Source organism: Hippocampus bargibanti, linkage group LG06, assembly GCF_051943395.1.
Source record: "Hippocampus bargibanti isolate YZ-2025 linkage group LG06, ASM5194339v1, whole genome shotgun sequence".
Lineage (NCBI taxonomy): Eukaryota > Metazoa > Chordata > Actinopteri > Syngnathiformes > Syngnathidae > Hippocampus > Hippocampus bargibanti.
This window is the reverse complement of record NC_142739.1, coordinates 22426011-22453494: the sequence shown is the minus strand read 5'-3', so window position 1 is coordinate 22453494 and position 27484 is coordinate 22426011. Positions and strand designations below refer to the sequence as shown.

Genomic DNA, 27484 nt, shown 5'->3' with positions numbered 1-27484 from the left:
CCTGCCAGCAGTCCAGACATGCCTCCTATTGAAAATACATGGGGCATAATTTTAACGTACAATTTAAAGTAAACATTAAAGTTCAAAATATGACAACAGAGACCCTGGATAGTTGAGCAACTATAATTGCAGATCACGCTGAGAAGGTCAAGAAGTCCACCTACCAAGCTTCAAAACTAACCATTCGCAGTTGCCGATGGCTTTGAGTTTTATTCAAATTTTTCAGGTATCAAATTAAACATTTGTGAGTATTTGTAAATTAAAAAAAATACCAATTACACAACCAAATGAAATAAATAAATAAATAAATAAATAAATAAATAAATAAAAACGTATACAGATACATAAATTAATTAACTCATTCACTGAAATAAATAAATATATACAAATAAAATAACTAAAAAATAAATAATTAATTAATTCACTGCCAGACGTGCAAAAATGTGCCCACTCCAGTGCCAGGGTTTTTGTCATTGTCACTTGAATTCCGGGACCCACAGAATATTGAGTTTTAGGACTGCATAAACATTCAATACAGCGTAAGAAACCTCAGACTCTCTTCTTTTATCACAAAAAAATAGTTAGTTCCTAAATTACATGGGTCTGTAGTTATATGAGATTGAAATGAGGGCAGCTGTCCAAAATACAATGCAATACATACATATTGGTTTATATAGCGCTTTAACAGCAGCTGAAGCTGGAACAAAGCGCTAACATGGAAATGCTGCCCCTTATGGAAACCAAAAACCATTGCCAGAGGCCAGGGCCAGCGCTTTATCAGTACCCAAGCATGAAGAAACAAAACTCAACCAAATTCGGGAACGGCGCTCTACGTCATATTTTCAATTCTCAAATACATTTGTGAATGAGTTAAATACATAAAAAGCGATAGCTCACAAAAGAAACAAATAAGTAAATAAACTGATATGTAAATAAATACCGTAGATACATTCTTTTTGGATGTTAAATACACTGTCGTGTCGCTGCAGTGTATTCAACTGAATACAGTATTAATACTATATATATAATTGACTGAAAAATGACTTTCAAATAATTGTGTTTGATGCGCTGCCCAAAAAAAGCACTTTGTTGTTTTAGCTAACACACGTGTGTCCGTAGGCTCCTTAGACGCAGACACATTGAAGGCAAGGCCTGCAAGGGTATGGAGTCAAGTGTTTTAAACCACGCCGAGAAGAGACGCACAGAGACGCGAGCTCCACTTGCAAAACCTGCAACCACTAAGACGTCGGTGCTCCAAAACATTTATGGTAAGACCTGCATCCAATGTTTGTTATCGTGGTTGCGAATTGCAGCGAGGTACACCTGTACTGCATCATTGGAACACAATTGAGCCTTAGTATGAGATCTTGAGCGGCTCAGATGATGCAGTGCAATCGCCACATGCATTTAGATCACTATCCCGACACTCTGGTTTAGAGCGCCTCGTTGTCAAGGAAATTAAAAATCCCCTCGATGACCCAACCATATATGCATTGCATGTAATTCCACATGTTCAGGCATGATATTTTTTTTTCATACAGTACCTCTTATTATCAAAGCTAAAGACATATATGAGAACTATTTTATTTTTCACATAGCGGAAGCATTTTTTTTTTTTCATTTTAATATATATACATGTAACATCCGACTTATGACCAGCCTGTCTTACGACCACCCGTACTTACGACCACGACCTCCAGACCCCATTTTTAACATTTTAAGAAGGGGAGTTTGCGAGTCATTTAGCCCCCGACTCTCTATTCAACATTTTGAACGGAATTTGACTTGCGACCATTTCGACTTATGTGTTTGGTCGGAATGGAAATCGGTCGTAAGTCGGATGTTACCTGTATATATTTTCTCGAATTTAGAAGTCGCAAACTCGACCAAAAAAATTCAAGACTACTTTGTTTGCTCAATTTTTTGTTTACTCAAATGTCACATCCCTCAAACAGCAATTCTCAGCCGGTAGGTCGAGACCCCAAAATGGGCCACGGAGCCATTTTGTGTGGGTGACGAACAAGTACCGTATTTTCCGGTGTATAAGACGTACCGGAGTGCAAGGCACACCCCCAATGAATGGTGTATTTTCAAACTTTTTCCATATATAAGGCGCACTGGAGTATAAGGAGCACCTTCAATGAATGAAAAAAGGGTTCCAAATAGAATAAATAAATATACAAAAGTGTTCCAAATATAAGGCACACCACATTATAAGGTGCTACAGGAGAGGCTGGGGTTACGCAATACTTCTTCTACGGAGGGAAATGGAGTGGGTGACTGCTGACAGTAGTTGTGAGACCTGTTGTGGCTCAATATTACCATATTTTCCGGTTTATAAGGTGTACCGGAGTATAAGGCACACCACCGATGAATGGTGTATTTTCCAACTTTTTCAGTATTTACGGTGTATTGGGCTATAAGGCGCACCTCCAATGAAAAGTTTTCCAAATATAATATATAAATACAGTAAAGTCTCGTTATATCGATATTCAAGGGAGTCCGAAAAAATATCGATATAACCGGGACTATCGATATATCCGACCCTGTTTGCATGTAATTTTCTCCGTGCGTGCATAGAAATAGTATTGATATAACCGGGACTATCGATATATCCGATATCGATATAACGAGACTTTACTGTATGTAAAAGTTTCCCAAATATAAGGCCCACCACATTATAAGGCGCTACGGTAAAGAATGAGAATACTTCTTCTACGTGGCGAGATGAAGTCGGTGGCTGCTGACAGTAGTTGCGAGACCTGTTGTGGTTCAATATCACGTCACATATAATGTGCACCAGCGTATATGGTGCAGGGTCATCTTTTGAAGAAAATCAAGGCTTTTGTGTGCGCCTTATACGGTAGTAAACATTTGCAAGAATTCCTGAGGTTACAACACAAGCTTGACATAATATATCTGATTCCATCCTACTTTTTCTCCAATTTGACATGCTTCATTTTAATTCTGTTTCCTGTGATTTTCATAATCAGAAAGGCTTTAATAGTCCCACAATTGGGGAAATTAGCAAAGGGTCCATTTTGGTTACTATTTTTTTGAAAATGGCGAGATATCATTTCTTAAACCCCACTAATAAATTTCTAATACATCGGCTCTTCATGGCGGACATTTTCTGAACCAAGAGCCTAATATGAGCAAGAAGCTACACAAAACCAGTGCGGGTATCATAGTGGTGTGGAACACGGTGTAATTGACTAGAATGACCTGTGTTAATGTCTTGGGCGGCGCTTATGTCCACCTACTGACCCCAGCTGTCTGTTAAGAACCTTTCGTCCTCGCTCAGACAGGCCTGACCTTCATCACACAAGAGCAGGTGATGATCGGAGAACAGGCAGGAACCTTGCTGCTCTCAAGCATGCTGGTGGATAGAAAGATGGACACATCTCAATGTTCTCACCCAACCTCGTGACGTGGCTCCCCACCCCTTTAACCTCCCCACCACCGCCCCACCTCCTTCGCTTGCCGTTCGCACCTCACCCCTCCCCCCCTCAACCGCCGTCGCTCTGACAGTCGTGGCATCGTGAAAAGTTCAGAGCTGTCAGGGGGAATGTCAACAGTGTAGAGCGATCTACTGAACACACACACACATACATACACAACCACGCCGATGCCGCAAGGAATCCGACGGACATTTGACATACAACTTTAGACTGGTTGGCACTGGCTATCATAATTGTGTTACACCTTTATCAAATAACCTCCCTGTAATTTCATATCTGCTAAGCTTCTAACAATATGATTTCATCTGGGTGTTGAATGATAACACAATTATGATATGCATGTTTAAAGGGCAACCGACGTCACTTTTTTGTTTTTTAACTGACATCAGAAAAACGTTTTATAGCATCTAAAATACCCAAAACACGCAATGTGATATTTTTATTCAAATGCAAAACACCAAGAAAAATGACTTAAAGTGTCCAAAATCTGCTAAAAATTGAGCTGCGAATTGGGCATTTTCAGAAAGTCCCGCCCCCAGTTCGTGACGTCACGCCAAGACGTCTTGCATTGCTTGTGAATCAAAACAATGGCTTCAGATTCGGAGAATATGCTTTCTTGTTACACATCCAGTTATGAATATGATTCAAATAGTTCTGAAGAGGAAAGCATACATGTTTGCAATCGATTAAAGAATTTATTCCGTGCCATTTTGAGGCAACATTGGGGGGAAATGTATCACCCAAAAAGAGACAGAAAATTGTGTCCAAGCTCCTGTGAGGAATTAATCAGCCCGTTTCCACAGGCTGATAAATTCCTTACATGGAGCTTGGTCGCCCTCTTCTGCCGGCTTTTTGGTGCAACACGAGGTTTTCAGACCAAACAACTACAGCAAAATACATTGAGGTGATGGAAGGACTGCTACAATGTGTCTTTTTTTTCGGTCAGGGGCGTTCCTTCACGGACGTCACGTACGGACTCGTCACCAACTCAAAAACAAGACTTCCTGAATATTCAGCGCGAGTCTTAAAACGTAAAATATAGCTATATGCGGTGGAATATTTGCAAAATACGCTCAGTAGAAGTCATTTTAAGCCATTTTACAAATTATGGACACAACTTGTCCGCAGACGTCGGTTGTCCTTTAAGTGGTTATTTAAAAGACATGACATATAATACACTGCGTTTGCCCGCCTGTGTTTTTTACTGAAAAAATTTGTTTTTACTGGACTTAATAGGAAACTCCATCGCCATGCGAGGACAACCTTCATTCCGCGGGTCTCAGCTGCTCCTGAATGTGCCTTTACGCACACAGAGTCAGTGTAAGTTACTCTATGAACCATTAGGAATTAGTTTGGTGAGAGTAAGCATGCACTACTAACGAAATTGAAGGGAATTTGGGATTTTGGAGGGGTTTTTTCTTCTAAAATGCAGGCTTACTTTTTACAGGTTGACCCATAGACTTTTTTGCATGATTAGTTCTTGTCTAACAAGGAACTGAATGACACATTGTAGACTCATTCCCCGAAATTTCAACAACAAAAAAACTGATATATGTGTGACTTGTCTAGTGAGCGGCTTGGACTACGTGCACCTGACTGATACGGTGAATCTAGCCAAGCAGTTCTCTTACCACCTGAGGCCACAAAGCGCCATCCAGGGTCGGGGCCATCGAGGAAAGCGGTGACGCACACACGCGTGCACCTAAGTACTTTTTTTTATGTTTTCTTAGCAGCCCTTTCTCTCACAGAAAGAATTACTGCATACATTGTCAGCTTCTAAAATTAAGCCGTTTTAATATCACAGCCAAGACTTGACGGGGCCAGGGGGAGGTTAAACCTACCCAAGTGACGCGTGTAAAAGATAACCTTTCATCCATTGTGAGACAAACATATATGCACACATACTCTCACTCACACACAGAGATAACCTTTTCTCGTGTTGCCGAGAATGAGCCGGTCTATCAACAGCCACTCATGAACTCAGCCCACCTGCAGAAACACACACACACACACACAATCTAAAAATATGTCAGGTCCATTCCCGTCTACATAATGTAAAAATCCTCTATATATATTGTACACACATCTGCTAACGTCTATACACTATCTTGTCTGTCTATAGACATCAAAATGTGTACTATTGATTCCAATGCAGATGTTTTTCAATTCACAGGTTTTCATTCTCATACACACAAATCCTCGTTATACTGTATTTGTTACTGAAATCTGCATTCAAATTATTTTTGGATTTTTTTTTTGGTTACCACCACTGCTTTTTTTTAAACGGTTAAAATGAGCTTTTAAAAAAAATTATCTGCACGATAAGGCGCACCTAAAAAAAATGTTTTCAAAAGCTGACAATGCGCCTCATAATCCGGTGCACCTTATGTATGGAAAACGTTTTAAAATGTCATTCATTGAAGGCGGCCCTTATGTGATGTGCCTTATGTATGGAAAACGTTTTAAAATATGCCATTCATTGAAGATACCCCTTCTAATGTGGTGTGCCTTATGTATGCAAAAACACTTTAAAATGTCATTCATTGAAGGTGCCCCTTCTAATGCGGTGCACCTTATGTATGGAAAAGGTTTTTAAATGTCATTCATTAAAGGTGCATCTTATAAAATACAGTATTTTCCCCCGACTTCTGAATTCAATACCAGCTTTTGATAAATTTGTCCGGTATAGGTAAAAAATGTGTTGTGTAAATGATTCAAGTACATAAAGGTAAAAACAAAATTGGCAAAAATTGGCTATTTGGTTATTTTGGTCAATAGTTGAATGGTCACAATTTATCGTCTGTTTTAATCTTAAAATGAATATAGATAACACTGGACACATAATAATAATGATAATAATAATCATAATAAGAAGAATAATACACATCATGCTGTAAATACAGTCTTTTATTTTTTTCCCTCTAATGACATACACAACAAACACAATATTTCCACCAAATCACGAGGCAGGTGAAAGCATGGTGAAACTGAAAAAAAAAAACAAATTCATTGCTGCAGTTACAAAAAAAAAAAAAAAAAAGCCCACATTGACCCCAACTGTGTTCATGTTAAGCCGTGAGTCCAAAGCCGATTCACTATTGCGGTCTTGTGTTTATATGTGCGTCTGAGTGACTGCATGTTGGGGAATAGTGTGTGTGTACTATCACTACATCAATAGACGTCTCGAATGTTTCCACGTTGAGCTGATGTCGCGTGGGCCACGGTGACACTGTAGCTGTAAAGCAAGTCAGTCAGCCATTGCTCTCTTGTTACACCGCGAGAGTACCTCTGAAACACATAGCATGTATATGTTAAACTTGGCCATGAAAAATAAAACACACACAACTACCGTATAAACTCCCGTTAACTCATTCACTGACATTCACGAATTTAGATTATATTAGATGAGCCTTTATTCGTTTCACAATGGAGAAATTTACATTTCGCAGCGGCAAAAACAAAATACAGGAGCTGTTCACGCGGCGCCATCTTGAAGTCAAAAACAAAATAAACAAAAAATGTGACACAACACTAAGGACACAACTGTCTGTATCAATCTTAAGCACTTTTGGCAACCTCTTTACATGAAGCGGTTTTAGGTGAAAGTGGAAATGATCAAAGCCTAACTATTAGCTAGCTGTTCAGTAACTATTAGCTAGCTGTTTGCTAGCTATTAGCTATCTATTCGCTAACTATTAGCTAGCTGTTCGGTAACTATTAGCTAGCTGTCCGCTAGCTATTAGCTATCTATTCACTATCTATTAGCTAGCTAGCACGCTTACTATCTATTTGAGTTACTTCCGGGTTGAGTGAACGCTGGCGCGTGTGGCTGCCGCTGCTCACCCACAGAAAAAACTTATCCTGTGACTGTAAAGTAACCTTGACAGTTTTGAAAGGCACTGATAAATGAAATGTATTATTATTATTATTATTATTATTATTATTATTATGTAGTCCGAAAACTCAATATTCTGTAAGTCCTGCAATTTGAGTGACAATGACAAAAACCCTAGCACAGAAGTGGACCCATTTTTGCACATGTCTGGCAGTGAACGAGTTAAAAAGGCTTCAATGTGGAAGGATGGACGTGTTTTACCGTAAGATGCTGAATGAGCTCTTGCAGCAGACTGGCGTTGGCAATGAGCTGGTTTTGCAGCGGCGTGTGCTGCATCAGCATATACAAAATCTGCCCCAGCTGGGGCAGGTCCTCCTGGTTCAGATCCGCCACGTGCAGTTGCAGCACCATCCTCAGCAGGCGGGGCACGGTGCTCAGCGACGCCACGCAAACGCCCCAAATTGCCTCCCTGTGAGTGATTCCGACGCAAACATGTAAAAAGGCGTGCTTTGTTTCCATCGCGTGAAGATTGAGACTGAATGAGAGGTTTATGAGGCGCAAGGACCATTTGTGCTGGTCTTGTTGCTGTTGTTGCTCCTGTTGCTGAGTGACGAGCAAGGTCAGAAGGCTGAGGCAGCAGCGGGACAGCAAGCGTAACACGGGTTCGATGGGCAGGGGGGACAGGTCCATTAGCCTGGAAACGGCTTTGAGGAGGCCGGCCGCCATGCTGTCGGGCACCACTCTCAGTTGGGTCTGAAATACATGTAATGCAATTGGTTACCTTACAATGTAAGGTGCTACTAGATCAAGACCTTGTCATGGCCACCGCAATCTATGGGTGTGAACTGCTTTGATTTAATTAAAAAAAAATCTCTGGATGGTCATACACAATACATACATTGACGAATGACTAGTTTTCAAATATGAAACGTGAACACGCAGCGGCTCCCCTCTCCCGGCAAATTGCCGTTTTCATGTTTATGTTTGTTAAAGTAATTATAAGTGCCTTGCATGCTGGGTCCGAGAGGACAGTAATTTCATCTGTGCTGTATGTCATGCATATTAGCATATTTGACAATAAAGCTGACTTTGACTTTGAAATGAAAAATAATGACTGTTATTGTAGTTTACGCGGGACAATTTAAAATTTTGGTTTGGACTTTGCAAACTTCGTGGCTCTTGACATGCTTATTTTGCCTACAGAATAAAATGATGTGCCGGACCAGAAATTGGACTTGACTTAGACACCTGTGCTCTAGTCGTTCAATGCTAACATATAATGGGAAATGCCACAGATGGTCTAACAAATAGCAAAGGTGTCAGTGTTTTTAAGCCTTTAAACCTCATATTATGTTGAAAAAAATATCACAATTATGTTATAGGTCATTTTTACCCGTATGTAAAAATCTATATGAAACAGTCAAATAATAGGTGACATCAGCAACAACTGTTTCCGAGATGTTATAAACATACAGTGATACCCTGGCTTACGTACTTAATTGGTTCCCAGACAGAGTGTGTAAGGCGAAAAGTGTGTATCCCAAAAATTAATTTCTCATAGGAAACCATTAAAATGAGAATAATCCGTTCCCAGGTCCCCATAAAACATTATTTTCTAAGCCTTAAAACTACACAAAATATACTATATTTAATCTAATAAATGTGCTATGGTATTATAATAAAAGAAATAAATTGTAATGTATAATAAAGTCATTTTATTTACCTTTGTGATGGTCATTGATGGCTTGATGGAATGGAGTGGCCGGTTTCATCAGCATTAAACACTTGATTAGGAACATAACCTTCTTTCACCATCTTGAGGAATGATCCCGTGTTGGTGCTTTCTCTGCGATAATTTTACCTAGTTCCTCATCAATTGTGTTCTGTTTAGCTGGGTTAATAGCTTTTTGCATCAAGTGTACAGATGGCTTGTCCGGGTTGTTTGTGGAGCCTGATTGATGGCCTGTCTCTTTAATATTTAACCCCCCTCACCCACTGCTGTGTTCTTGACCAATCACGTAGCTTTAACCGAAGACCGGGGGCGGGGAATAGAGGACAAAAACAGTTGGCTGCCATTTTGTTGTTCGAAGAATGGGCTCGTTCGCGAACAACACATCAATCATTGAGGCAGCTCCGTGTACAAAAAAAAGTTCGGAGGCCAAGGTAAAGTTCGTATGCCTGCGTAAAATTTTCATAAATGTAACGTTCGTAAACCGAAAAGTTCGCAAGCCAAGGGGTTCGTCAACCGAGGTATCACTGTAGTTGAAAAGAGAGACACCGTATTTTCTATCCTATGGAGATATTTTAGAACTCTTTTGAAGACCGCAAAAAGAAAGGGGGGGGGGGGGGGCTGGCGATAAAGCGCTGGTCAGACCTCTGCCAATGTTTTTCCCTCCCACGATGGGGCGTTTTCCCTCTCACGATAACTCCACACCCATATAACTTAGACATTAACTCTTTTTTTTCTCATGAAAGAAGAGAGTGTTGGGTTTCTAACGCTGCATTGAATGTTGATTTCATCCTAAAACTCAATATTGTGTGGGTCCTGGAATGTGAGTGAAAATGACAAAAACCCTGGCACTGGAGTGGACACATTTTTGCACATTGTCTGGCAGTGAATGAGTGAATAAGAAAAATAGCACTTTATTGGGTGCTATTTTTCTTATTCAGCAAACACATTTGATTGTGTGAAATCAACACAGACTTGTTTTGTTCCTCACCATGTATTCAAAGATTCCATTTTGTAAAATTTCAAAGCATTGGGCGTTTGAACCCAGACTTTCCAGACGCTGGCACACTTCCTGAAAAAAAAAAGAATAACAATGAGATCAATGTCAATGCATTTTGAGGACAATCCTTTTTATTTTTACATTTTAATCTGAAATTCTGCCATCACACCTTTTACAGTCATTTAATACATCATATGGGAAAATCGACACCACATTTCAAAATGTTTAGGGTCACTTTGACGTAGCATTTTTTGTTTGTTTTTAAGAAAATATTTTTTTGTTTAAAAAATCAATTACAAGAACACAAACATACTGATTTTCTCAAAATCATTTCATCGTGACTTCCAAACATGTGACTGCTTACCTACAAAGGAGCAGACTGCTCTCACTGGTTATCGTTTTTACCAAAAATGTTAAGACGGCAAAACACAGCGTTGCATTCTCGAAGTTTGACTTCTTATCACATGGCCACTGTGAAAATTAGTCATTAATAAAAATGGATTAATTATAGAAGGATAGACCAAGAGCCACAAATGAAATCTTTTTCTATGGTATTTATTGAAATACAAAAAAAATATGTTACATGCTTTTTTTAATGTCTAACGAGCTAGCTAACTATCTATTAGTTATCTATTAGCGAGCTAGCTAACTTGATCTTGCGCGCTGTCTCGGAAAAAAAACGGGTCACCGTTGCTGGCTTCCTAGCTATCTATTTGTGATCTATTAGCTGTTTAACTTGCTAGCTAGCTATGTATTAGTTATCTATTAGCTTGGTAGCTAACTTGATCTTGCGCGTCGTCTCGGAAAAAAACAGGTCACCGTTGCTGGCTACCTAGCTAGCTATCTATTTGCGATCTATTAGCTGTCTAACTAGCTAACTAGCTAGCTATTAGTTATTTATTAGCGAGCTATCTAACATGCTCTTGCGCGTCGTCTCGGAAAAAAATGGGTCACCGTTGCTGGCTTCCTAGCTACCTATCAATTTGCGATCTCTTAGCTGTCTAGCTAGCTAACTTGATCTATTCGAGTTTTTCCCGGTTGAGTGAATGCTGGCGCATTTGGCTGGCGCTTTTGGCTGCCGCTGCTCACCCACAGAAAGACTGATCCTGTCTGTAAAGTGACCTTGAGTTTTGAAAGGCGCTGATAAATGAAATGTATTATTATTATTATTATTATTATTATTATTATTACTACAGTCCTTTATCTCATTTTAGTCAATATTGGATTGGATTGACCTTTATTAGTCTCGCAGTGGAAACATTTACATTGCACAGCAGCAAACCTATGAAAGGAAGAGGAAAGGAAAGAAAGAAGTAGAAAAACAAAATACAGGAGCTGCTGGTGCTCACGGCGCCATCTTGAAGTCAAAACAACAACCAAAAACAAATAATATCAACCTGCATTTGATTTCAACATTTGATGTCATAAAAATCCCAAAATGTATTGACAAAAATTGAAAAACTGAAGTTTATCTAGTTAAAAAAAAAAAAACTATTTCTTTCTGTGATGATTTCTTACTGCTAACGAATACCTAGAATTCACCTTTGTGAGAAATTTGATAAAACAAACTATTATTTATAAAATTGGGGCTTCATGAATCTGCATATTATGAATACAATTGTGAAAATTTCCCTAACGTGGGACTATTAAAGGCTTTCTGATTCTGATTCAATTAAACTGATTGAAGCGAACTTTTCCTGCAATCCACCAATTTTAATGGGTGGATATTTCTACTTAGAAAATAAACAAATATTTTTGGGGGGGAATCAGTACAGATGACTCTTTTATCAACTTTTTTTTCTAATTTTCTTCCAACTCAATAATCCAATTTCTCATTTCACCACATTAGAAACCACGCCATCAGCCGCGCCATCCCCGTCCATCCCTCCGTGCTGTCCTTCCAACCCCCCCGCGCCCCAACTGCACCTTCACTTGGCTGTGATTGACTTGGACAGGCAAATAAGAGAGGGAGGATCTGAGGCCTTAATTGAGGCGCTGAATTAGTGATTAGAAGGCATTCCACCCCCTACTCGCTCACATATACACGCATGCACCTGCCCCAAGGCAATGGCTATGTTAACTGTAATTTTAGCGGGGAAATGTCACATTCCAATCACGCCACCGGCTCTCATTAGTGCTAGCACATATCCACGGTGGCCGATAACTACGCATCTCCAACCTGTGCGTCCAGATAAAACTTCTTGCTCTCAGCCTCCATGTACACCTCTTAAAGGACAACCGACATCATTTCTTTGTTTCCTAACTGACATCAGAAAAACGTTTTATAGGATCTAAAATATCCAAAACACACAGGCTGATATTTTTAGTCAAATGCAAAACACCAATAAGAATGACTTAAAGTCTCCCAAAACTACTTCAAAATAACCCCGGAAATGGCAAGTTTCAGAAGGTCCCGCCCCCTTGTTTGTGACGTCACGCCAGGACGTCTTGCCTTGCTCTAGAATCAAAACAATGGCTTCAGATTCAGAGAAAATGGTTTCTGTTACTCATCAAGTTATGTATATGATTCAAAGAGTTCTGAAGAGGGAAGCATAAATGTTTGCAATCGATTAAAGAAGTCCTCCCGTATTAATTCGAGCCGTCAGGACTCGAATGTAGCGTCCCAGAAAATGCACAAGATGGCGCACAAGCTCTGTTGGAAATGGGCTGATTTGTCTGCAGGGAATTTGTGTCAACTAGTATCAAATAGTAGTCTTGGTGCAACACACAACGATTCACCATTGCCTTATTGATGTGTTTTCCTTCTAATTTTGCCATTAACACGGATCAACATGAATGCATTGTGTGTCGCTTTCTCGGTCAGGGGCGTTCCTGACGTGACGTCACGTCATGAATCGTCACCAACTCGAAAACAAGACTTCCTGAATATTCAGCGCGAGTCTTAAAACGTAAAATATAGCTATATGCGGTGGAATCTTTGTAAAATACTACTACAGTAGAAGTCATTTGAAGTATTTTAACCAATTATGGACACCACTTGTCCAAAGGTGTCGGTTGTCCTTTAAGGGTGAATCGACATCTAAACCACAATACCTTTTTTTTTTCTTCAATTTAATCAAACAATGTTCAATTTTACACGTAATATTTACGATAAGCGGGAAATCGTATGGCTCGCCGTACCTCCACCACATCCCAGTGGTGCGTGAAGTGGTCCGTAGGGGTGCGGTGAAGCCTCAGAGGCGACAGAGGCGAGGTGAGCGGCGTTCTGGTGTCGCCGGCCTCCTGCATGGAGGCCAGCTGCTCGCATGAGAAGCCCGTCAGGGTGGAGAACAGGAAGCTGATGTAGTCCACATCCTGTATGGCCACTTCCTGGCTCCCGACTGACCATCCACTCAGAGATGACCTGGAAAAATATATAGTATAGAAGTGCCTTGAGATACAAGTGACACGAGCGATTGTTTGGCCTATTTTTCACTGTGACTGGCAAGTAAGGCTGAACAATTTTTAAAAACTGATAAAACTACTACATTTTCCGGTGTATAAGGCACACCGGAGTATAAGGCGCACCCCGAATGAATGGTGTATTTTCAAACTTGTTCCATATATAACGGTGCAATAGATATAAATGTATCTATTTCAAGTTTTTTTTTCCCTCTTTTTCTTCTTTTCCGCAATTTAAGTGCTCTAAATGCTATAAAAACATCGCCTGGACGGCATTTAACCTTTCAGGGAACGCGGTTACTGCAGTAAACATGTTTTCAGGTTATCGGGTTACAAGTTATCATTATTTGGGCATGAAAGGGTCATTATTAATAATACTGCATTATTAATAATACAGTACGTTTCATTTATAAGCGCCTTTCAAAACTCTCAAGGACACTTTACCGTCACAGGATATTTTTCTGCGGGTGAGCAGCGGCAGCCACACGCGCCAGCGTTCACTCAACCCGGAAGTAACATAAAGTAAAAACAAACAAAAAATAAAAATAATAAAAAAATATTATTGAACTTTAATTTCTGCAATGGTAAAATTTAATTCTTAAAAAAACGACTGTATTTTCGGTGTATAAGGCACACTGAAGTATTAGGCGCACCCCCAATGAATGGTGTATTTTCTAACTTTTTCCATATATAAGGCACACCTTCAATGAATGAAAAAAGTTATCCAAGTATAACATAAATTATAAAAAGTTTTCCAAATATAAGTCACACCACATTATAAGGCGCTACAGTAGAGGCTGGGGTTACGCACTACTTCTTCTACAGGGGGAAATGGAGGCGGTTGCTGTTGACAGTAGCTGCGAGACTTGTTGGGGCTCAATCGCCTTCTACACTGGAAAATACGGAATATATATATATATATATATGTGTATATATTACATTATTGTAATTCTTAAAATCGAGCAATTTCTTAGTCAATTCTAAAAAAGAATTAACGTTTGTAGAGCATGATCTCACAAGTCAATCCCCATAGACATTGTGGTACTTCTCAGTCTCATAATAATAATAATAATAATAATAATAATAATAATAATGAGCAACAGCCAGCATAAGAACGGAATAATAATAATAATAATAATAAGCGCCTTTCAAAGCTCTGAAGGACACTTTACAGTCACAGACAAGCATAGGTACTATAATAAATAAAATACAATCACAAATAGAATGTAATGAATAAAATACAATTATAAATAGAAACAAGCGAGAGAACTACACAGAAAATGCCATTTTAAATAGGTGGGTTTTTAGATGGGACTTCAATAAAAATAATCATATTTCTTAAAATGACAAAGCAAAGATAGTGTGTTCATTTTTACTGCCCCCTTGTAATTACAGTATTTTCCGGTGTATAAGGTGCACCGGAGTAAAAGGTGCAACCCCAATGAATGGTGTATTTTCAAACTTTTCCATTTTTAAGGCGCACCGGACTATAAAGCGTATATTCAATGAAGGAAAAAAAACTTTTCCATATATATAATATATAAATAGATAAAAGTTTTCAGAATATAAGGCACACCACATTATGCTACAGTAGAGGCTGACGTTACGCACTACTTCCTCTACAGGGGGAAAATGGAGTCAGTGGCTGCTGACAGTAGTTGCTAGACCTGTTGTGGCAAAATATTACTTCACATATAAGGGGCACCGGCGTATAAGGCGGAGGGTCATCTTTTGAAGAAAATGAAGGCTTTTGGGTGCACCTTATACATTGGAAAATATGGTACATACCGGGTTTATATGTATTTTTCCCCCATTCCTTTTCACACACACCTCAAGTCACTGCCCTCCCGTGACCCTAAATGAGGACAAATTCAAAACAAGACAACTGGAGGAAACTAAACTGACCAGATTTATGTGTTGATCACATTCTGCCTAATTTTGAAACTTCTGGAACAAAATGCTAATGAAACCAAACCGTGGCCCCAAGCGAAAATGGAGGGATATCAGGCCAAAGGACACAAAGCGCAACATTTTGTTGTGGAAAGGCCAACAGTCCCGTACGTAAGATGCTAGTCACCACATTCCAGCTTCCCAAAAAATGAGTTCTTTGTGTCTCCATTTGGGCATCATCTCTGCAAATCTGTTCAAGCTGACCCATTGACACCAGGAATTAGACAGTTGCGGATTGTGGGAGTGGGATGGCGCGCTACTGCCATCTAAAGGGAGCAATTGGCAACTCATCTGGCCTGTATGGCTCTTCACTACTATTTATCGCGATTATAACTTCTCTCCATGGCCGTAGTAATGGAATGTCACCATAAACCGTCCCCCATCCTCTAAATTTCAGGAAACCTCACTCAAAAGAAAAAGAAGGCCCATTTGCTTACGACTCCTGTTGTGGCGGACTTGACACAATCAACACGGTGAACAACAAACAACAATGATGTCTAATTTAGAACCTGCGAGAGGCAGCGCAGTTGTACAGAGAAAAAAACAATAAGAAACAAGTTCAATGGCCACCAGTTCAGGGTGTCCCCCCGCCTCATGCCTGAAGACAGCTGAGATAGGCTCCAGCACCTCCGCAGCCCTAATGAGGAATAAGCGGTATGGAAAATGGATGGATGGAAGTTCAATTAACTCATTCACTGCCATTCATGAATTTAGCAGAGAATTGAAAATATGACGTCATTTTGGGGTCTTTTTGGGTGCTGATAAAGCGCTGGCCATGGCGTCTGGCAATTTTTTTTTCTTTCCACAAGGGGGCAGCATTTCCCTTTTTTCCATGTTAGCACTTTGTTCCACCTTCAGCTGTTGTTCAAGCGCTATATAAACCAATATGTATGTATTGCATTGTATTTTGGACAGTCAACCATTTTAAGACCAGATAACTCCAGACCTATACAATTTAGGAATTAACTTTTTTCTGATGAAAAAAGACACTAAGGTTTCTTACGCTGCATTGAATGTTTATGCAATAATAATAATAAAAATAAATTTCATTTATAAGCGGCTTTCCATGCTCTCAAGGTCACTTCACAGTCACAGGAGAAGTTAGATAGCTAGCGAGCTAGGTAGATAGCTCAATAGCTAATAATAATAATAATAATAACTCCATTCCATCAAGCCATCGACCATCACAAAGGTAAATAAAACGACTTTATTATACAGTACAGTTTATTTGTTTAATTATAATACCATAGCACATTTATTATACATAAAATAAGGTATCTTTTGTGTAGTTTTAAGGCTTAGAAAATTAGAAAGTAGAAAATTATGTTTTATGGGGAACTGGGAACGGATTATTCTCATTTTAATGGTTTTCTATGGGAAATTAATTTTTGGGATACACACTTTTCGCCTTACACACTCTGTCCGGGAACCAATTAAATGAAATGAGTTCATAAGCCAAGGTATCACTGTACTTTGCAACAATGTTTTTTTTTTTTTTGCGATTAGCAGGCAACTTTATGACAGGGCAGGCAACTTTTCAGAGTTGTCTGCCCTGGTGTCCGCTCACTTTTTGTCATGAGTTTCAGACACTGGCTTTATGCATTTGCTTTGAATTTACAAAGGTGCTAGAGCAGTGCGCAATTGATCCGAGTGAACCTGGGTGACGGGCGACCCACCGTTACGATTTCCAGCTCACCTCATGTGTATAATACGAATAAGAGAGGCGGCGAGGCCAGCAGAGATTCGTCCGGTGCTGCAGCAGAAACTCAGATTGGCCAGGAGAGAGCGAGACATCTTGGGAAGGAAGTAGAGCAGCTGCACCATTCGTTGCTGCCACTCTGACGGCAGAAGAACCACAGCACCTTCCTGCGGATCTTTTTTTTTTTTTTTTTTGCGCACAGACACACACAGGGCAGACGTCATGCTTCCACTTGACGGCATCATGCGTGACACTGTGAGGAAAATGGCTACAAGGAAAACCATAACGAGTTTGTGGTGGCGAAAAGTTTTAGTCTCCAAGGCTTTAGACACTCGGCGTGTTGTCTTTGCGTGTTTATGAGGTCTGCCTTTTTCGCTGACGCACATGCTGATGTCAGAAAGCGGCGGACAAAAGAAGCGTTGTGATGCGCCTATCAGAATTCTTGATTGCCCTCCTCGACTTCTCTTCCTCTACCGACTGCTTCCTTGTCATACAGTAATCACACTTATCGGACCGTTTCTGATCTTTAGCGCTTGCTGCACTGTTTTGTTTCTTTTTTCTACCCGGGAGCGACAGCGTCACGGTGTCTCTGACAACAGTCAAGATTCTTGTGTAACCAGTCAGGAGTTTGGTTTGAATTTTTAACTCATTCACGGAATTCATTCGGGATTTGAAAATATCATGTAGAGCGCCATTCCTGAATTGACTTTAACCAATCACATTTCAAGTTGGTGACACCAAGGCCTTCTCGCAGGCCTCTTTTCCTAGTTAACGGTCCCCTCTAGTGGACTTCACAAATCCCACCAGTTTTTATATGAGTCGCAGCTTTAATTGCAGTAAAGGTTGTGTAGTCATAAAATTAGCATTGACTTATTCACTGCCATTCTTGAATTTATTCGAGATTTGAAAATATGACGTCGAGCGCCATTCCCGAATTTGTCCGGGTTTTGTTGTTTTCTGGTTGGGGGGTGCCGATGAAGCGTTAGTCAGACCTCTGGCAATGTTTTTTCCTTTCCACAAGGGAGCAGCAGTTCCCTTTTTTCATGTTAGCGCTTTGTTCCATCTTCAGCTGTTGTTAAAGCCCGATATAATAATAATAATAATAATAATAATTTCTCCAGTGCGAGACTAATAAAGGCAAATCCAAATCCAATCCAATAATACATTGTATTTCTAAGCGCCTTTCAAAACTGTCAAGGACACTTTACATTCACAGGATTTTTTTGTGTGGGTGAGCAGCGACAGCCATTCGCACCAGCGAATGGCTAATATGTATTTTGGACATCTACCCTCATTTCAAGTTCACATAACTCCAGACCTATATAATTTAGGAATTAACTCTTATTTCTGATGAAAGAAGAGAGTCTAAGTTTTCTAATGCTGCATTGAATGTTTATGTTGTCCTAAAACTCAATATTCTGCGGGTCCTGGAATTCAAGTGACAATGACAAAAACCCTGGCACTGGAGTGGACACATTTTTGCACGTATCTGGCAGTGAATGAATGAATTAATTTGTATTTATTTAGTTATTTGTTAATGTGCTTATTAATTCCAGTGAATGAGTTCATCAATTTCTTTCTTTGTATTTATTTATTTATTTATTTATGTGTTTTTTTATGCATTTATGCATTTATTTAGGTTATTTGGTATTTTTTTTATTTACAAATACTCATTTTGAAAAAATACTCATTGTTTGAAAAAAGATGAAACATTATGTATGAAAAAATGTGTCCACTGGAGTGGACACATTTTTGCACATCATCTTGCAGTGAATGAGTTAATTGCAAACGCAGGAGACAATATTTTAAGAGTGTGCCAGTGGTGACAATCTGGGTTACAATCTCGCCTCAAGACTTTCTGCGTCAAATTTGGTAGATTGTTTATTTACCGTACAATATATATTTGTATTCATTTGTATTTGTGCAAGTACCGTAAAGTTTGCAGGCGTGCGTCTGTAGACTCAAGAGCAGGTCTTTGTTGCCTCGGGAAGCAGCAACCTGGATGGACTGGATGAGCAGCGCGGACAAATTCGGGTTACGGTGGGCCAGCTGGGACAACTGCACAGGAAGAAAGGCCAGCCAGCGACTCAGCACTTTACTCCTGAAAAGGGTGAGACACAACTACAGTTTATACTTCTTATACTTTAGTACATTAGATGACATGGAAATTGAAAATCCACCATTTTAGCTGTCAGTTAATAATAATAATAATAATAATAATCATCATCATAATGATACATTTAATTTACAAGCGGCTTTCAAAGCACCCAAGGACACTTTACAATTTAGAGAACAATAAACACAAAAACCATAATTAAAATGATAAATAATAAAAGAGCTCATTAAACTGTGAATACAATTTTAAACAGATGTTAAAAAACCCCGCTTAGTTGTTGACAATGCCGGAAGGTTGTTTGTGTTTGTTCCTGTGTCAGCAGCAAATTGATGCAATTTAACTCGGCGGCTTAGTGACGAAGTGCTGACTTCACGAGTGAAAATACAGACGGCTTTTGACTTTGTACTTGGGGCAATGGGGTTGCTCCCTTTTAGCTGCTTTGATACTGTTGCCCTGGGAATGAAAGCCATCCTTTGAATATTAAATGGCGTAAGGCAGGGGTGTCAAAGTCTTTTTTTTTCGGGCCACATTGTAGTTATGGTTTCCTCTCGAGGGCCGTTATGAATTTGGGGAACCCATTAGAATATTTAAATCCCTTCAAATATTACATATAGAGCACACAGCAAATTAATGAATAACTCGTTTTCAAATCTGAAGTCAAGAATAATGACTTTTATTGTGGTTGACATCCAAAAATGTGAAATTTTGGCTCAGATTTTAACAATCATCATGGAATTGAACAAGTTTGATTTGCTTTAGCGGGCCGAAAAAAAAAATGATGTGGCGGGCCGTATTTGGCCCGCGGGCCTTGACTTTAACACCTGTGGCGTAAGGTATAAAAAAAAAAAAAAAAAAAAAAGAAATGATTCATTGCCATAACTACCCTCCCAAAAAAATGTGTGATTGCTATTAGTGTAAACATACATGACATTCCATACAAAATATAGCACGTGAAGCAAGTTACGAACAAATTCACCTTACAAACAACCATTCGGAACATATCTCGTTCGTAAATTGGGGAGCGTCTGCATTTCGACCAAATAATGTCATATCGATTTTAGATTAGATTACATTTCCTTTCCAACAGCTCCTGTATTTTGTTTTTCTACTTCTTTCTTTGCTTTCCTCTTCCTTTCAGAACGTTAATGCTGTGAAATGTAAATTTCTCCACAGCGAGACGAATAAAGGTACATCCAATCCAATTAGTGTCACAGTGGAGACATTTATATTTTACAGCAGAAAAGTTATGAAAAGGAAAAAGTAGAAAAACAAAATACTGGTGCGGTTGGAAAGGCAGCAACTCTCATGCCGCCATCTTAAAGTCAAAACAACAACAACAAAACTAAATAACAAAAACTGTGAGACAACACAACAGACACAGTCATTCAATCTTAACCACTTTCCACTCTTTGTTGTATGAAACAGTTCGAGATGAAAGAGGAGAGGGTCAAAGCGTCCTTTTCGCCAATGAATCCGGGATGTCATGCTGAAAATGTGCATAGATCTACAGCAAGTTACGTTTTGAAAGCAAACATGAAGCTATATATCCATTGCCGAAACAAAATTGATTGGCTGACATCTCGTTTCCCACATACATCCGCTTCAATTCCAAGCCGCGACTTTTTGCGTACAAACCAATTTTGGAATCCAATTTGCAGAGCACGACTTTGCACTTACCTTGTGATATGTGACTGGCCCCGCTCCTGCAGGTAGATTTTGCTGTAGAAAGATAGCAAAAGAGATCTGGTCTGTAGTGTCAACTGTTTCTGCTGATAGTACACGTACACTGCTGCCAGCAGGTCATCAGTCACTGCTGTAACACATCAACATGAGGAATATTTTTTCAAATTTTGATTTGATCTAATCGCTGGATTATCTATTGCGCACAGTTGTATGCGAGGCAAGCCCGATAGAAAGGCTCAAAAATTCATCCGAGGCTCACTTTTGCTTTTTTGCGTAAGCACCATCTTCCACACGGTGCCGAGCAGCATGTGCAGTTGTCGATAGCTGAGCTTCACTTCGCCGGAGAGCGTTTCTTGCACGAACGTCCTCAGGGGAGTCAGCCAGTCTCCGTCAGCCTCACGGTCGACTCCCTGCTTCTGGCTCAGTGACACCATAACCTGGCAAAGTGTGATGTTCAGCGCCAGCGGATCGACGTGAGCATCGGGGAGAGCTGCGGCTTGCTTAACCCTGCAGGAAAGATCGTGAAGTGATGCGAACATGCGATAATGTGTTTGAAATTAGGCTTTATGTTCCTTTTTTTCGGAATACAGACACTCCCCAAACGTACGAACAAGATACATTCCGCACGGTCAATCGTAAGGTGAATTCGTTTGTAAGTTGCTTCAGTGCTTGTGACTGTAAAGTGTCCTTGAGAGTTTTGAAAGGCGCTTATAAAGAAAAATTGTTATTATTATTGTCCCCCGCCTCGTGCCCGAAGACAGCTGAGATAGGCTCCAGCACCCCCCACGACTCTAATGAGGAATAAGCGGTACGGAAAATGGATGGATGGATTATTTTTTTTTTTAATGGAATATATGTTTATAATAATAATAATAATAATATCTATTAGCTCTATAGCTAGCTAGCTATTAGCTACCTATTATCTAGCCAGCTAGCTTCGTATCTATTTGAGTTATTTGATGCGAAGATGTGATAATGTGTTTCAAATTAGGCTTTGTTACTTTTTTTCGGAATACAGACACTCCCCAACTTACATTCAAGATACGTTCTGAACTGACGTTCGTAAAGTGAATTCGTTCGTAAGTTGCTTCAGTGCTATATTTTGTATGGAATATGTTAATACAGTAAAGTCTCGTTATATCGATATCGGATATATCGATAGTCCCGGTTATATCGATACTATTTCTATGCACGCACGGAGAAAATTACATGCAAACAGGGTCGGATATATCGATAGTCCCGGTTATATCGATATTTTTTCGGACTCCCTTGAATATCGATATAACGAGACTTTACTGTAATAATAATAATAATAATATATATTAGCTATATAGCTAGTTATCAATTAGCTAACTAACTAGCTTTCTATCTATTTGAGTTATTTGATGCGAGGATGTGATAATGTGGTTCAAATTAGGCTTTGTTACTTTTTTTTTGTAACACAGACGCTCCCCAACATACGAACGAGATACGTTCCGAACTGCCGTTTGCATGGTGAATTTGTTCGTAAGTTGCTTCAGTGTTTTTTTTTGGTTGCAATGTATGTTTAAGATTTCAAAAGTATGATTAAGGCTTGTATCAGTAACATGTATTGGTTTGTCCTAAAAAAATAAACATTGAATAAAATATATGTACATGTACAACGAGAGAGAATACTACATATGTTACTACAAACATGTTTGTATGTACCGTTGTTCGGAAGTAGGGAAGCATCTGTATCCAGAAAACAGCTTCTGCATAACGCTAAGTTATTCGAAAGAATTATTATTTGAAGAAAAAAAAAGTAAACTAAATCAAACACGTACCTCTTAGTATTAACTTTCTTTTTATATTTAGGTGCGTCATGAAGGCTGTATGGAAAATTTTTCATAAAGTGCTGCTTAAACTCTCCTAAGTATTCCTTGCGGAACCAGGCATCCTAAAAGAAAGAAAATTGATCAATCAAATAAATCTGACAACAAAGGGGAAAAAAAACACACATCCTAACATGCTTTTCATCATTCCAAGGTATTGGAGCTTTCCTTGATCTTACCAGCGTATCTTGATGCTCCTTCCGCGGTGCCAGTTTCCGAAGAAGTTGCAAAATAGACAGAACCTGGAACATTACTGACATGGCGTCTGGGCTCAACAGGTGACTGCCGTCAGAGTGGTTCCAAGGAGAGTCGCTGGTGTTTGCTTCTACCCACACTTCAAGCAAAAGTGGCACCAGAGTCGATGCAAAACTCTGGACAGACTCCACCGAGTCAAAACCTTCGTGTGTTTCACCCGGATGATCCGAATGTGGTCTATATTTAAAAAAAAAAAATTCAGAAAAGCAAATATTGGGAAATTTCACATATTTTAATGAGGAAGTAACTGGAACCATACAGATCCATTTTCGACAGTGGGTGAAAGTTTTTTTCAGCCGTCATCTGTACTTCTTTGAAGGTGTCGGACGTTTTGCTCCTCATCCGAAGAGCTTCATCAGCGAACTAAAGTTGTACTGGTAACTCTGGTCCTACATATATCCCTAATAGACATAGGTGGCGGTGCCAGACCTCTGCTCTGATAGGTCCCTGTTCTCAGGTTGGGGGAGCAGTGGACTACTCCCTGAAGCTAATCTGAAGACTTATTTTGTTCTGTCTGATTATCTCTAATGTACTATGCCTGGCTCTGATTGCCTCATTAGCTCTTGACCTGTTTTAAAACAGCAAAACCCTTCACTAAAACGCCATGGTGGTTTTGAGGTTTAATTTAGACTGCACTTACAACAGACTTCTTAGGTAGTTATGCGGATGAGGTGATACCAGAGCTAATGGGGCAATCAGAGCCTGGCATAGAACATGAGAGGTAATAAGACAGACAAAAAAGGAAAAATCAGATTAGCTTCAGGAAGTAGTCCACTTCTCCTCCAACCTTAGAGCAGGGACCTAACAGAGCAGAGGTCTGTCCATTAGGGATATATATATATATATATATATATATATATATATATATATATATATATATATATATATATATATATATATATATATATATATATAGGGCCAGAGTTACCAGCACAACTTTAGTACGCTGATGAAGCTCTTCGGATGAGGTGCGAAACGTCCGACACCTTCAAATGACGGCTGAAGACACCTTTTCATCGCTGGACTACTCCTATAAGACTGAGAGTCTACATAGACATATTTTCTACAGCGTTTATCAGGGGAAAACCTTTTTCACAGCAATGCTATCATACCTGAGTTTAAATGTGGAATACGGGCTTGGTTTGCTCCCAGAATGCTCAAACACTTGAACACGGATCTTGCTGTCTATGAGATCTTCCCAGATGACATTCATCGGCGTAATCCTGCTCTCATCACTTGAACCAAACATTCCCTCAGATGGAGCCGACATAACACCTTCCTCCAGAGGTCTTTCCTCGACTACTGCTTGTAGATAGCGCCCAAGTCTAAAAGAAACACACGAGATTTGCCTGGTAAACTGCCGAGGTAGTTAACAGAGGAGATTCCAAAGATCAATATTCTAAAAATACTCTTGGAATTGGAGTTCAAGCATATTTTGTTCTCGAAAATATGTATCAATATTCAACAAAAATAGCTTGAACAGTTGTCATGTTGACATCCAGCAAATCTTTTATAAGATTTCAGTTTGTTTTCTGGGATGCTAAAAAAAAAAGATTAACAGCATTGTCAAAATGTAATAACCACAATAGAAGCACCCGAGTTTCACATTGCAATACCAACAATACATTAACTTAAAGGACAACCGACACCTCCGGACAAGTTGTGTCCATAATTTGTAAAATCATTTCAAATGACTTCTACTGAGCATATTTTACAAAGATTCCACGGCATATAGCTATATTTTACGTTTTAAGACTGGCGCTGAATATTCAGGAAGTCTTGTTTTCGAGTTGATCACGATGCCTGACGTGACGTCACGCCAGGAACGCCCCTGAGCAAGAAAGCGACACACAATGCATTTTTTGGGTACTTTGTTTGGTCTGAAAACTTCGTGTTGATCCGTGTTGATGGCAAAATTAGAAGGAAAAAACATAAATAACGCGACGGTGAATCGTTGTGTGTTGCACCAAGACTACTATTTGATACTAGTTGACACCAATTCCCAGCAGACACATCAGCCCATTTCCAATGGAGCTTGGGCGCCATCTTGTGCATTTTTCTGGGCGCTACATTGAAGTCCAGACGCCTCAAAATGAGACGGAAGGACTTCTTTAATCAATTGCAAACATTTATGCTTTCCTCTTCAGAACTATTTGAACCATATTCATAACTGGATGAGTAACAAGAAAGCATCTTGTCCAAATCTGAAGCCATTGTTTTGATTCTCGAACAAGGCAAGACGTCCTGGCGTTACATCACGAACATGGGGGCGGGACCTTCTGAAACTGAAACTTTCTGAGGTCATTTTGAAGTAGTTTAGGGACACTTTAAGTCATTTTATTGGTGTTTTGCATTCGACTAAAAATATCAGCCTGTGTGTTTTAGGTATTTTAGATGCTTTAAAACGTTTTTCTAATGTCAGTTAGGAAACAAAAATTGGTGTCGGTTGTCCTTTAATCATCTATTACATCTGCAAATTCATTTGACCTTGCAGATGTGACCTTAAACCATATAATGCCAAAAATATAGTGCAGCAAAAGTGTATTTTGCTTTCTTTTTTTTTACTTAACAACCAATTGTGTTAAACAATAATTACATTTTGTCCTCTACCCCATCACCAGCCATGTTCTGCATCAAGTCCTCATCGATATCATCAGAAAGCCTTTAACAGTCCCACAATGAGGAAATTTGCAAATCAATTACTGATTAAGCTGCTTGCCGCCAGATATACATGCACAGACGCGCCTCAATTTACGAACGAGATACGTTCCGAACGGTCGTTCTTAAGGTGAATTTGTTCGTAAATTGCTTCAGTGCTATATTTTGTATAGAATGTCATGTATGTTTTATAGCATCTAAAATACCTAAAACACACAGGCTGATATTTTTAGTCAACTGCAAATCACCAATAAAAATGACTCAAAGTGTCCCAAAACTGCTTCAAAATGACTCCGGAAATGGCAAGTTTCACAAGGTCCCGCCCCTTGTTCGTGTCGTCACGCCAGGATACTCGAGACACGAAACAATGGCTTCAGAGAGTTCAGATTCGGAGAAGATGCTTTCTTGTTACTCATCCAGTTGTTTTTCATTTTGACGAATGTGTAATCATTCACTAAGGCATACCTCAGGAGCACTGAAAGTCGCCACTGCTGGCTGGTAACGGTCCCGCTAGGGTTGACGGAGAGCGTCCAAGTGCATCCCTTGCCCTCCTGGTCCTTCTTTGTTCTTCCATTGCTCTGTCTGTGAGAGATTAGCTCCAGAAAGTTTGTGAGGAGCACGGCAGGCCGTGCTGCAAGCAGGCCTGGGTAGTGTTCCAACAGCACATCCAAGATTTTCATGGCGTTTTCTTGGATGCTCAACTCAATGTGAGTCATAGCGCAGGACAGGTGGGCACTGACGAGGGAGGAAAATGGAGCCACGCGCTCTCCGGGCACAGACTGGGCAATATATCTGTAATAAGGTTCAAGCTTGCCATTAGTTGTGACCGAGGGTAATTGTATTGGATTCACGTTTTCTCTAACCTGAGCACACGTGTGGCTGCCACCCGAACATTGGCATCATTGTCTGTGAACACAGCAGCCACCTCGGACAGCAGACGTGACAAATGCTGCTCTAACAAAGAGGGATTTGCCAACAACAGCTCCCTTAAGCCCAACAAGGCAGCATGCTTGATATTGGCATTGTAATGGTGGAGCTGAGACAATAGGTCCTGGGAAATGGGAGAAAATGCGCAGAAAACACTGTCAAACAAACGATTGATTCCCTGATGTTTGTTTGCATATGGAAAAGAATAATATCGAACATTGCTTCGTGAGTCGCGACTGTGGGTGGGGGTAGGGATCCAAAAATTTTTAGAACCATTGAGGTAAAAACACATTTACATTGATGCCAAGATGCCTGTTTGTGGTCGGACCACTCGTGTCTGTCTTCAGTTGTTCGGGCAGATATATTCCCTTTGAGCGAAAGTTTGTATTGGTGGCGTTGTCTGCTCTTGGCTTCTTCTTTCCCACTTTTAATTTCACTTTGTGGAAGTCATCTTGTCTCTTCTTTTTCTTGGATTTCAGTTTAGCCATCTTGAATCAAACGTTTTACTGGATCTAAAGGCATGCACAAAAGACGTGAATAAATGAATGTGACGGTACAGTGCATTATACGAAACATTGTGAAATCCTTATCAAAATGAGACCGTCATTCTCAGTTTGCAGACCTCTTCTCTCCACTAGCATAAGCAGTAGCGAGCTAATTGCATGGACATCATTGCCAACATTCATTTTGTAACATACCCCAAGCTAAAGACCGTGGCTGTGTCTGCTGCAAATGTACACTCCGATGCAGGATAGTCGATATCTGAAGGTGATGAAGAGTTATAGAAAATACAGTATATATTATGTATGTGTGTTAATATTTTGGCTTCGGGCTCGTATCCGTCTATGAATTAAGCAAAATGTGCGCTTGTTTTCTAGCCGCCGTCGCCTCTGCTCCCACCCCTTTTTTTTTCGAA

The 27484-nt window shown here is 39.8% G+C and overlaps 2 protein-coding genes across 8 annotated transcripts in view; one reads left to right on the top strand and one right to left on the bottom strand.

Moving 5' to 3' along the window:
• The window catches only part of invs (inversin), a 51061-nt gene extending 33927 nt beyond the window's left edge, over positions 1–17134 (top strand). For 5 of the 7 annotated variants that reach the window (XM_088999612.1, XM_088999613.1, XM_088999608.1 and 2 more), the window contains 3 exons: positions 1120–1268; positions 4698–4781; positions 5031–6224. In XM_088999612.1, coding sequence (XP_088855738.1) covers positions 1120–1268; positions 4698–4781; positions 5031–5146 — 349 coding nt within the window. In that variant the 3' untranslated portion in view covers positions 5147–6224. Of the gene's footprint in view, positions 1–1119; positions 1269–4697; positions 4782–5030; positions 6225–16999 lie in introns of those variants that run through there. The other 2 variants (XM_088999609.1, XM_088999614.1) reach the window with 2 other exon arrangements.
• Positions 6351–27461, bottom strand: tex10 (testis expressed 10). Its single transcript, XM_088999607.1, has 16 exons — positions 27267–27461; positions 26865–27080; positions 26505–26692; positions 26107–26433; positions 24096–24308; positions 22908–23160; positions 22681–22793; positions 21135–21382; positions 20870–21005; positions 19008–19177; positions 17074–17251; positions 13167–13389; positions 10017–10097; positions 7862–8049; positions 7558–7765; positions 6351–6749 (listed from the first exon to the last, which is right to left on the bottom strand). The coding sequence occupies exons 2-16, from the start codon at positions 27054–27056 to the stop codon at positions 6633–6635; spliced, it is 2835 nt and encodes a 944-aa protein (XP_088855733.1). The 5' UTR covers positions 27057–27080; positions 27267–27461; the 3' UTR covers positions 6351–6632.
• Positions 27462–27484: the final 23 nt, after the last annotated feature.

What these genes read in the sequence shown, in the direction of transcription:
- tex10 (XM_088999607.1), bottom strand. Translation starts at nt 27,056, where the DNA reads ATGGCTAAACTGAAATCCAAGAAAAAGAAGAGACAAGATGACTTCCAC. An exon ending in GGCCAGTCACATATCACAAG is followed by an intron (nt 19,178 to 20,869) that starts GTAAGTGCAAAG and finishes CACCCTTTTCAG; the next exon opens with GAGTAAAGTGCTGAGTCGCT. An exon ending in CAACAAGACCAGCACAAATG is followed by an intron (nt 7,766 to 7,861) that starts GTCCTTGCGCCT and finishes AATCACTCACAG; the next exon opens with GGAGGCAATTTGGGGCGTTT.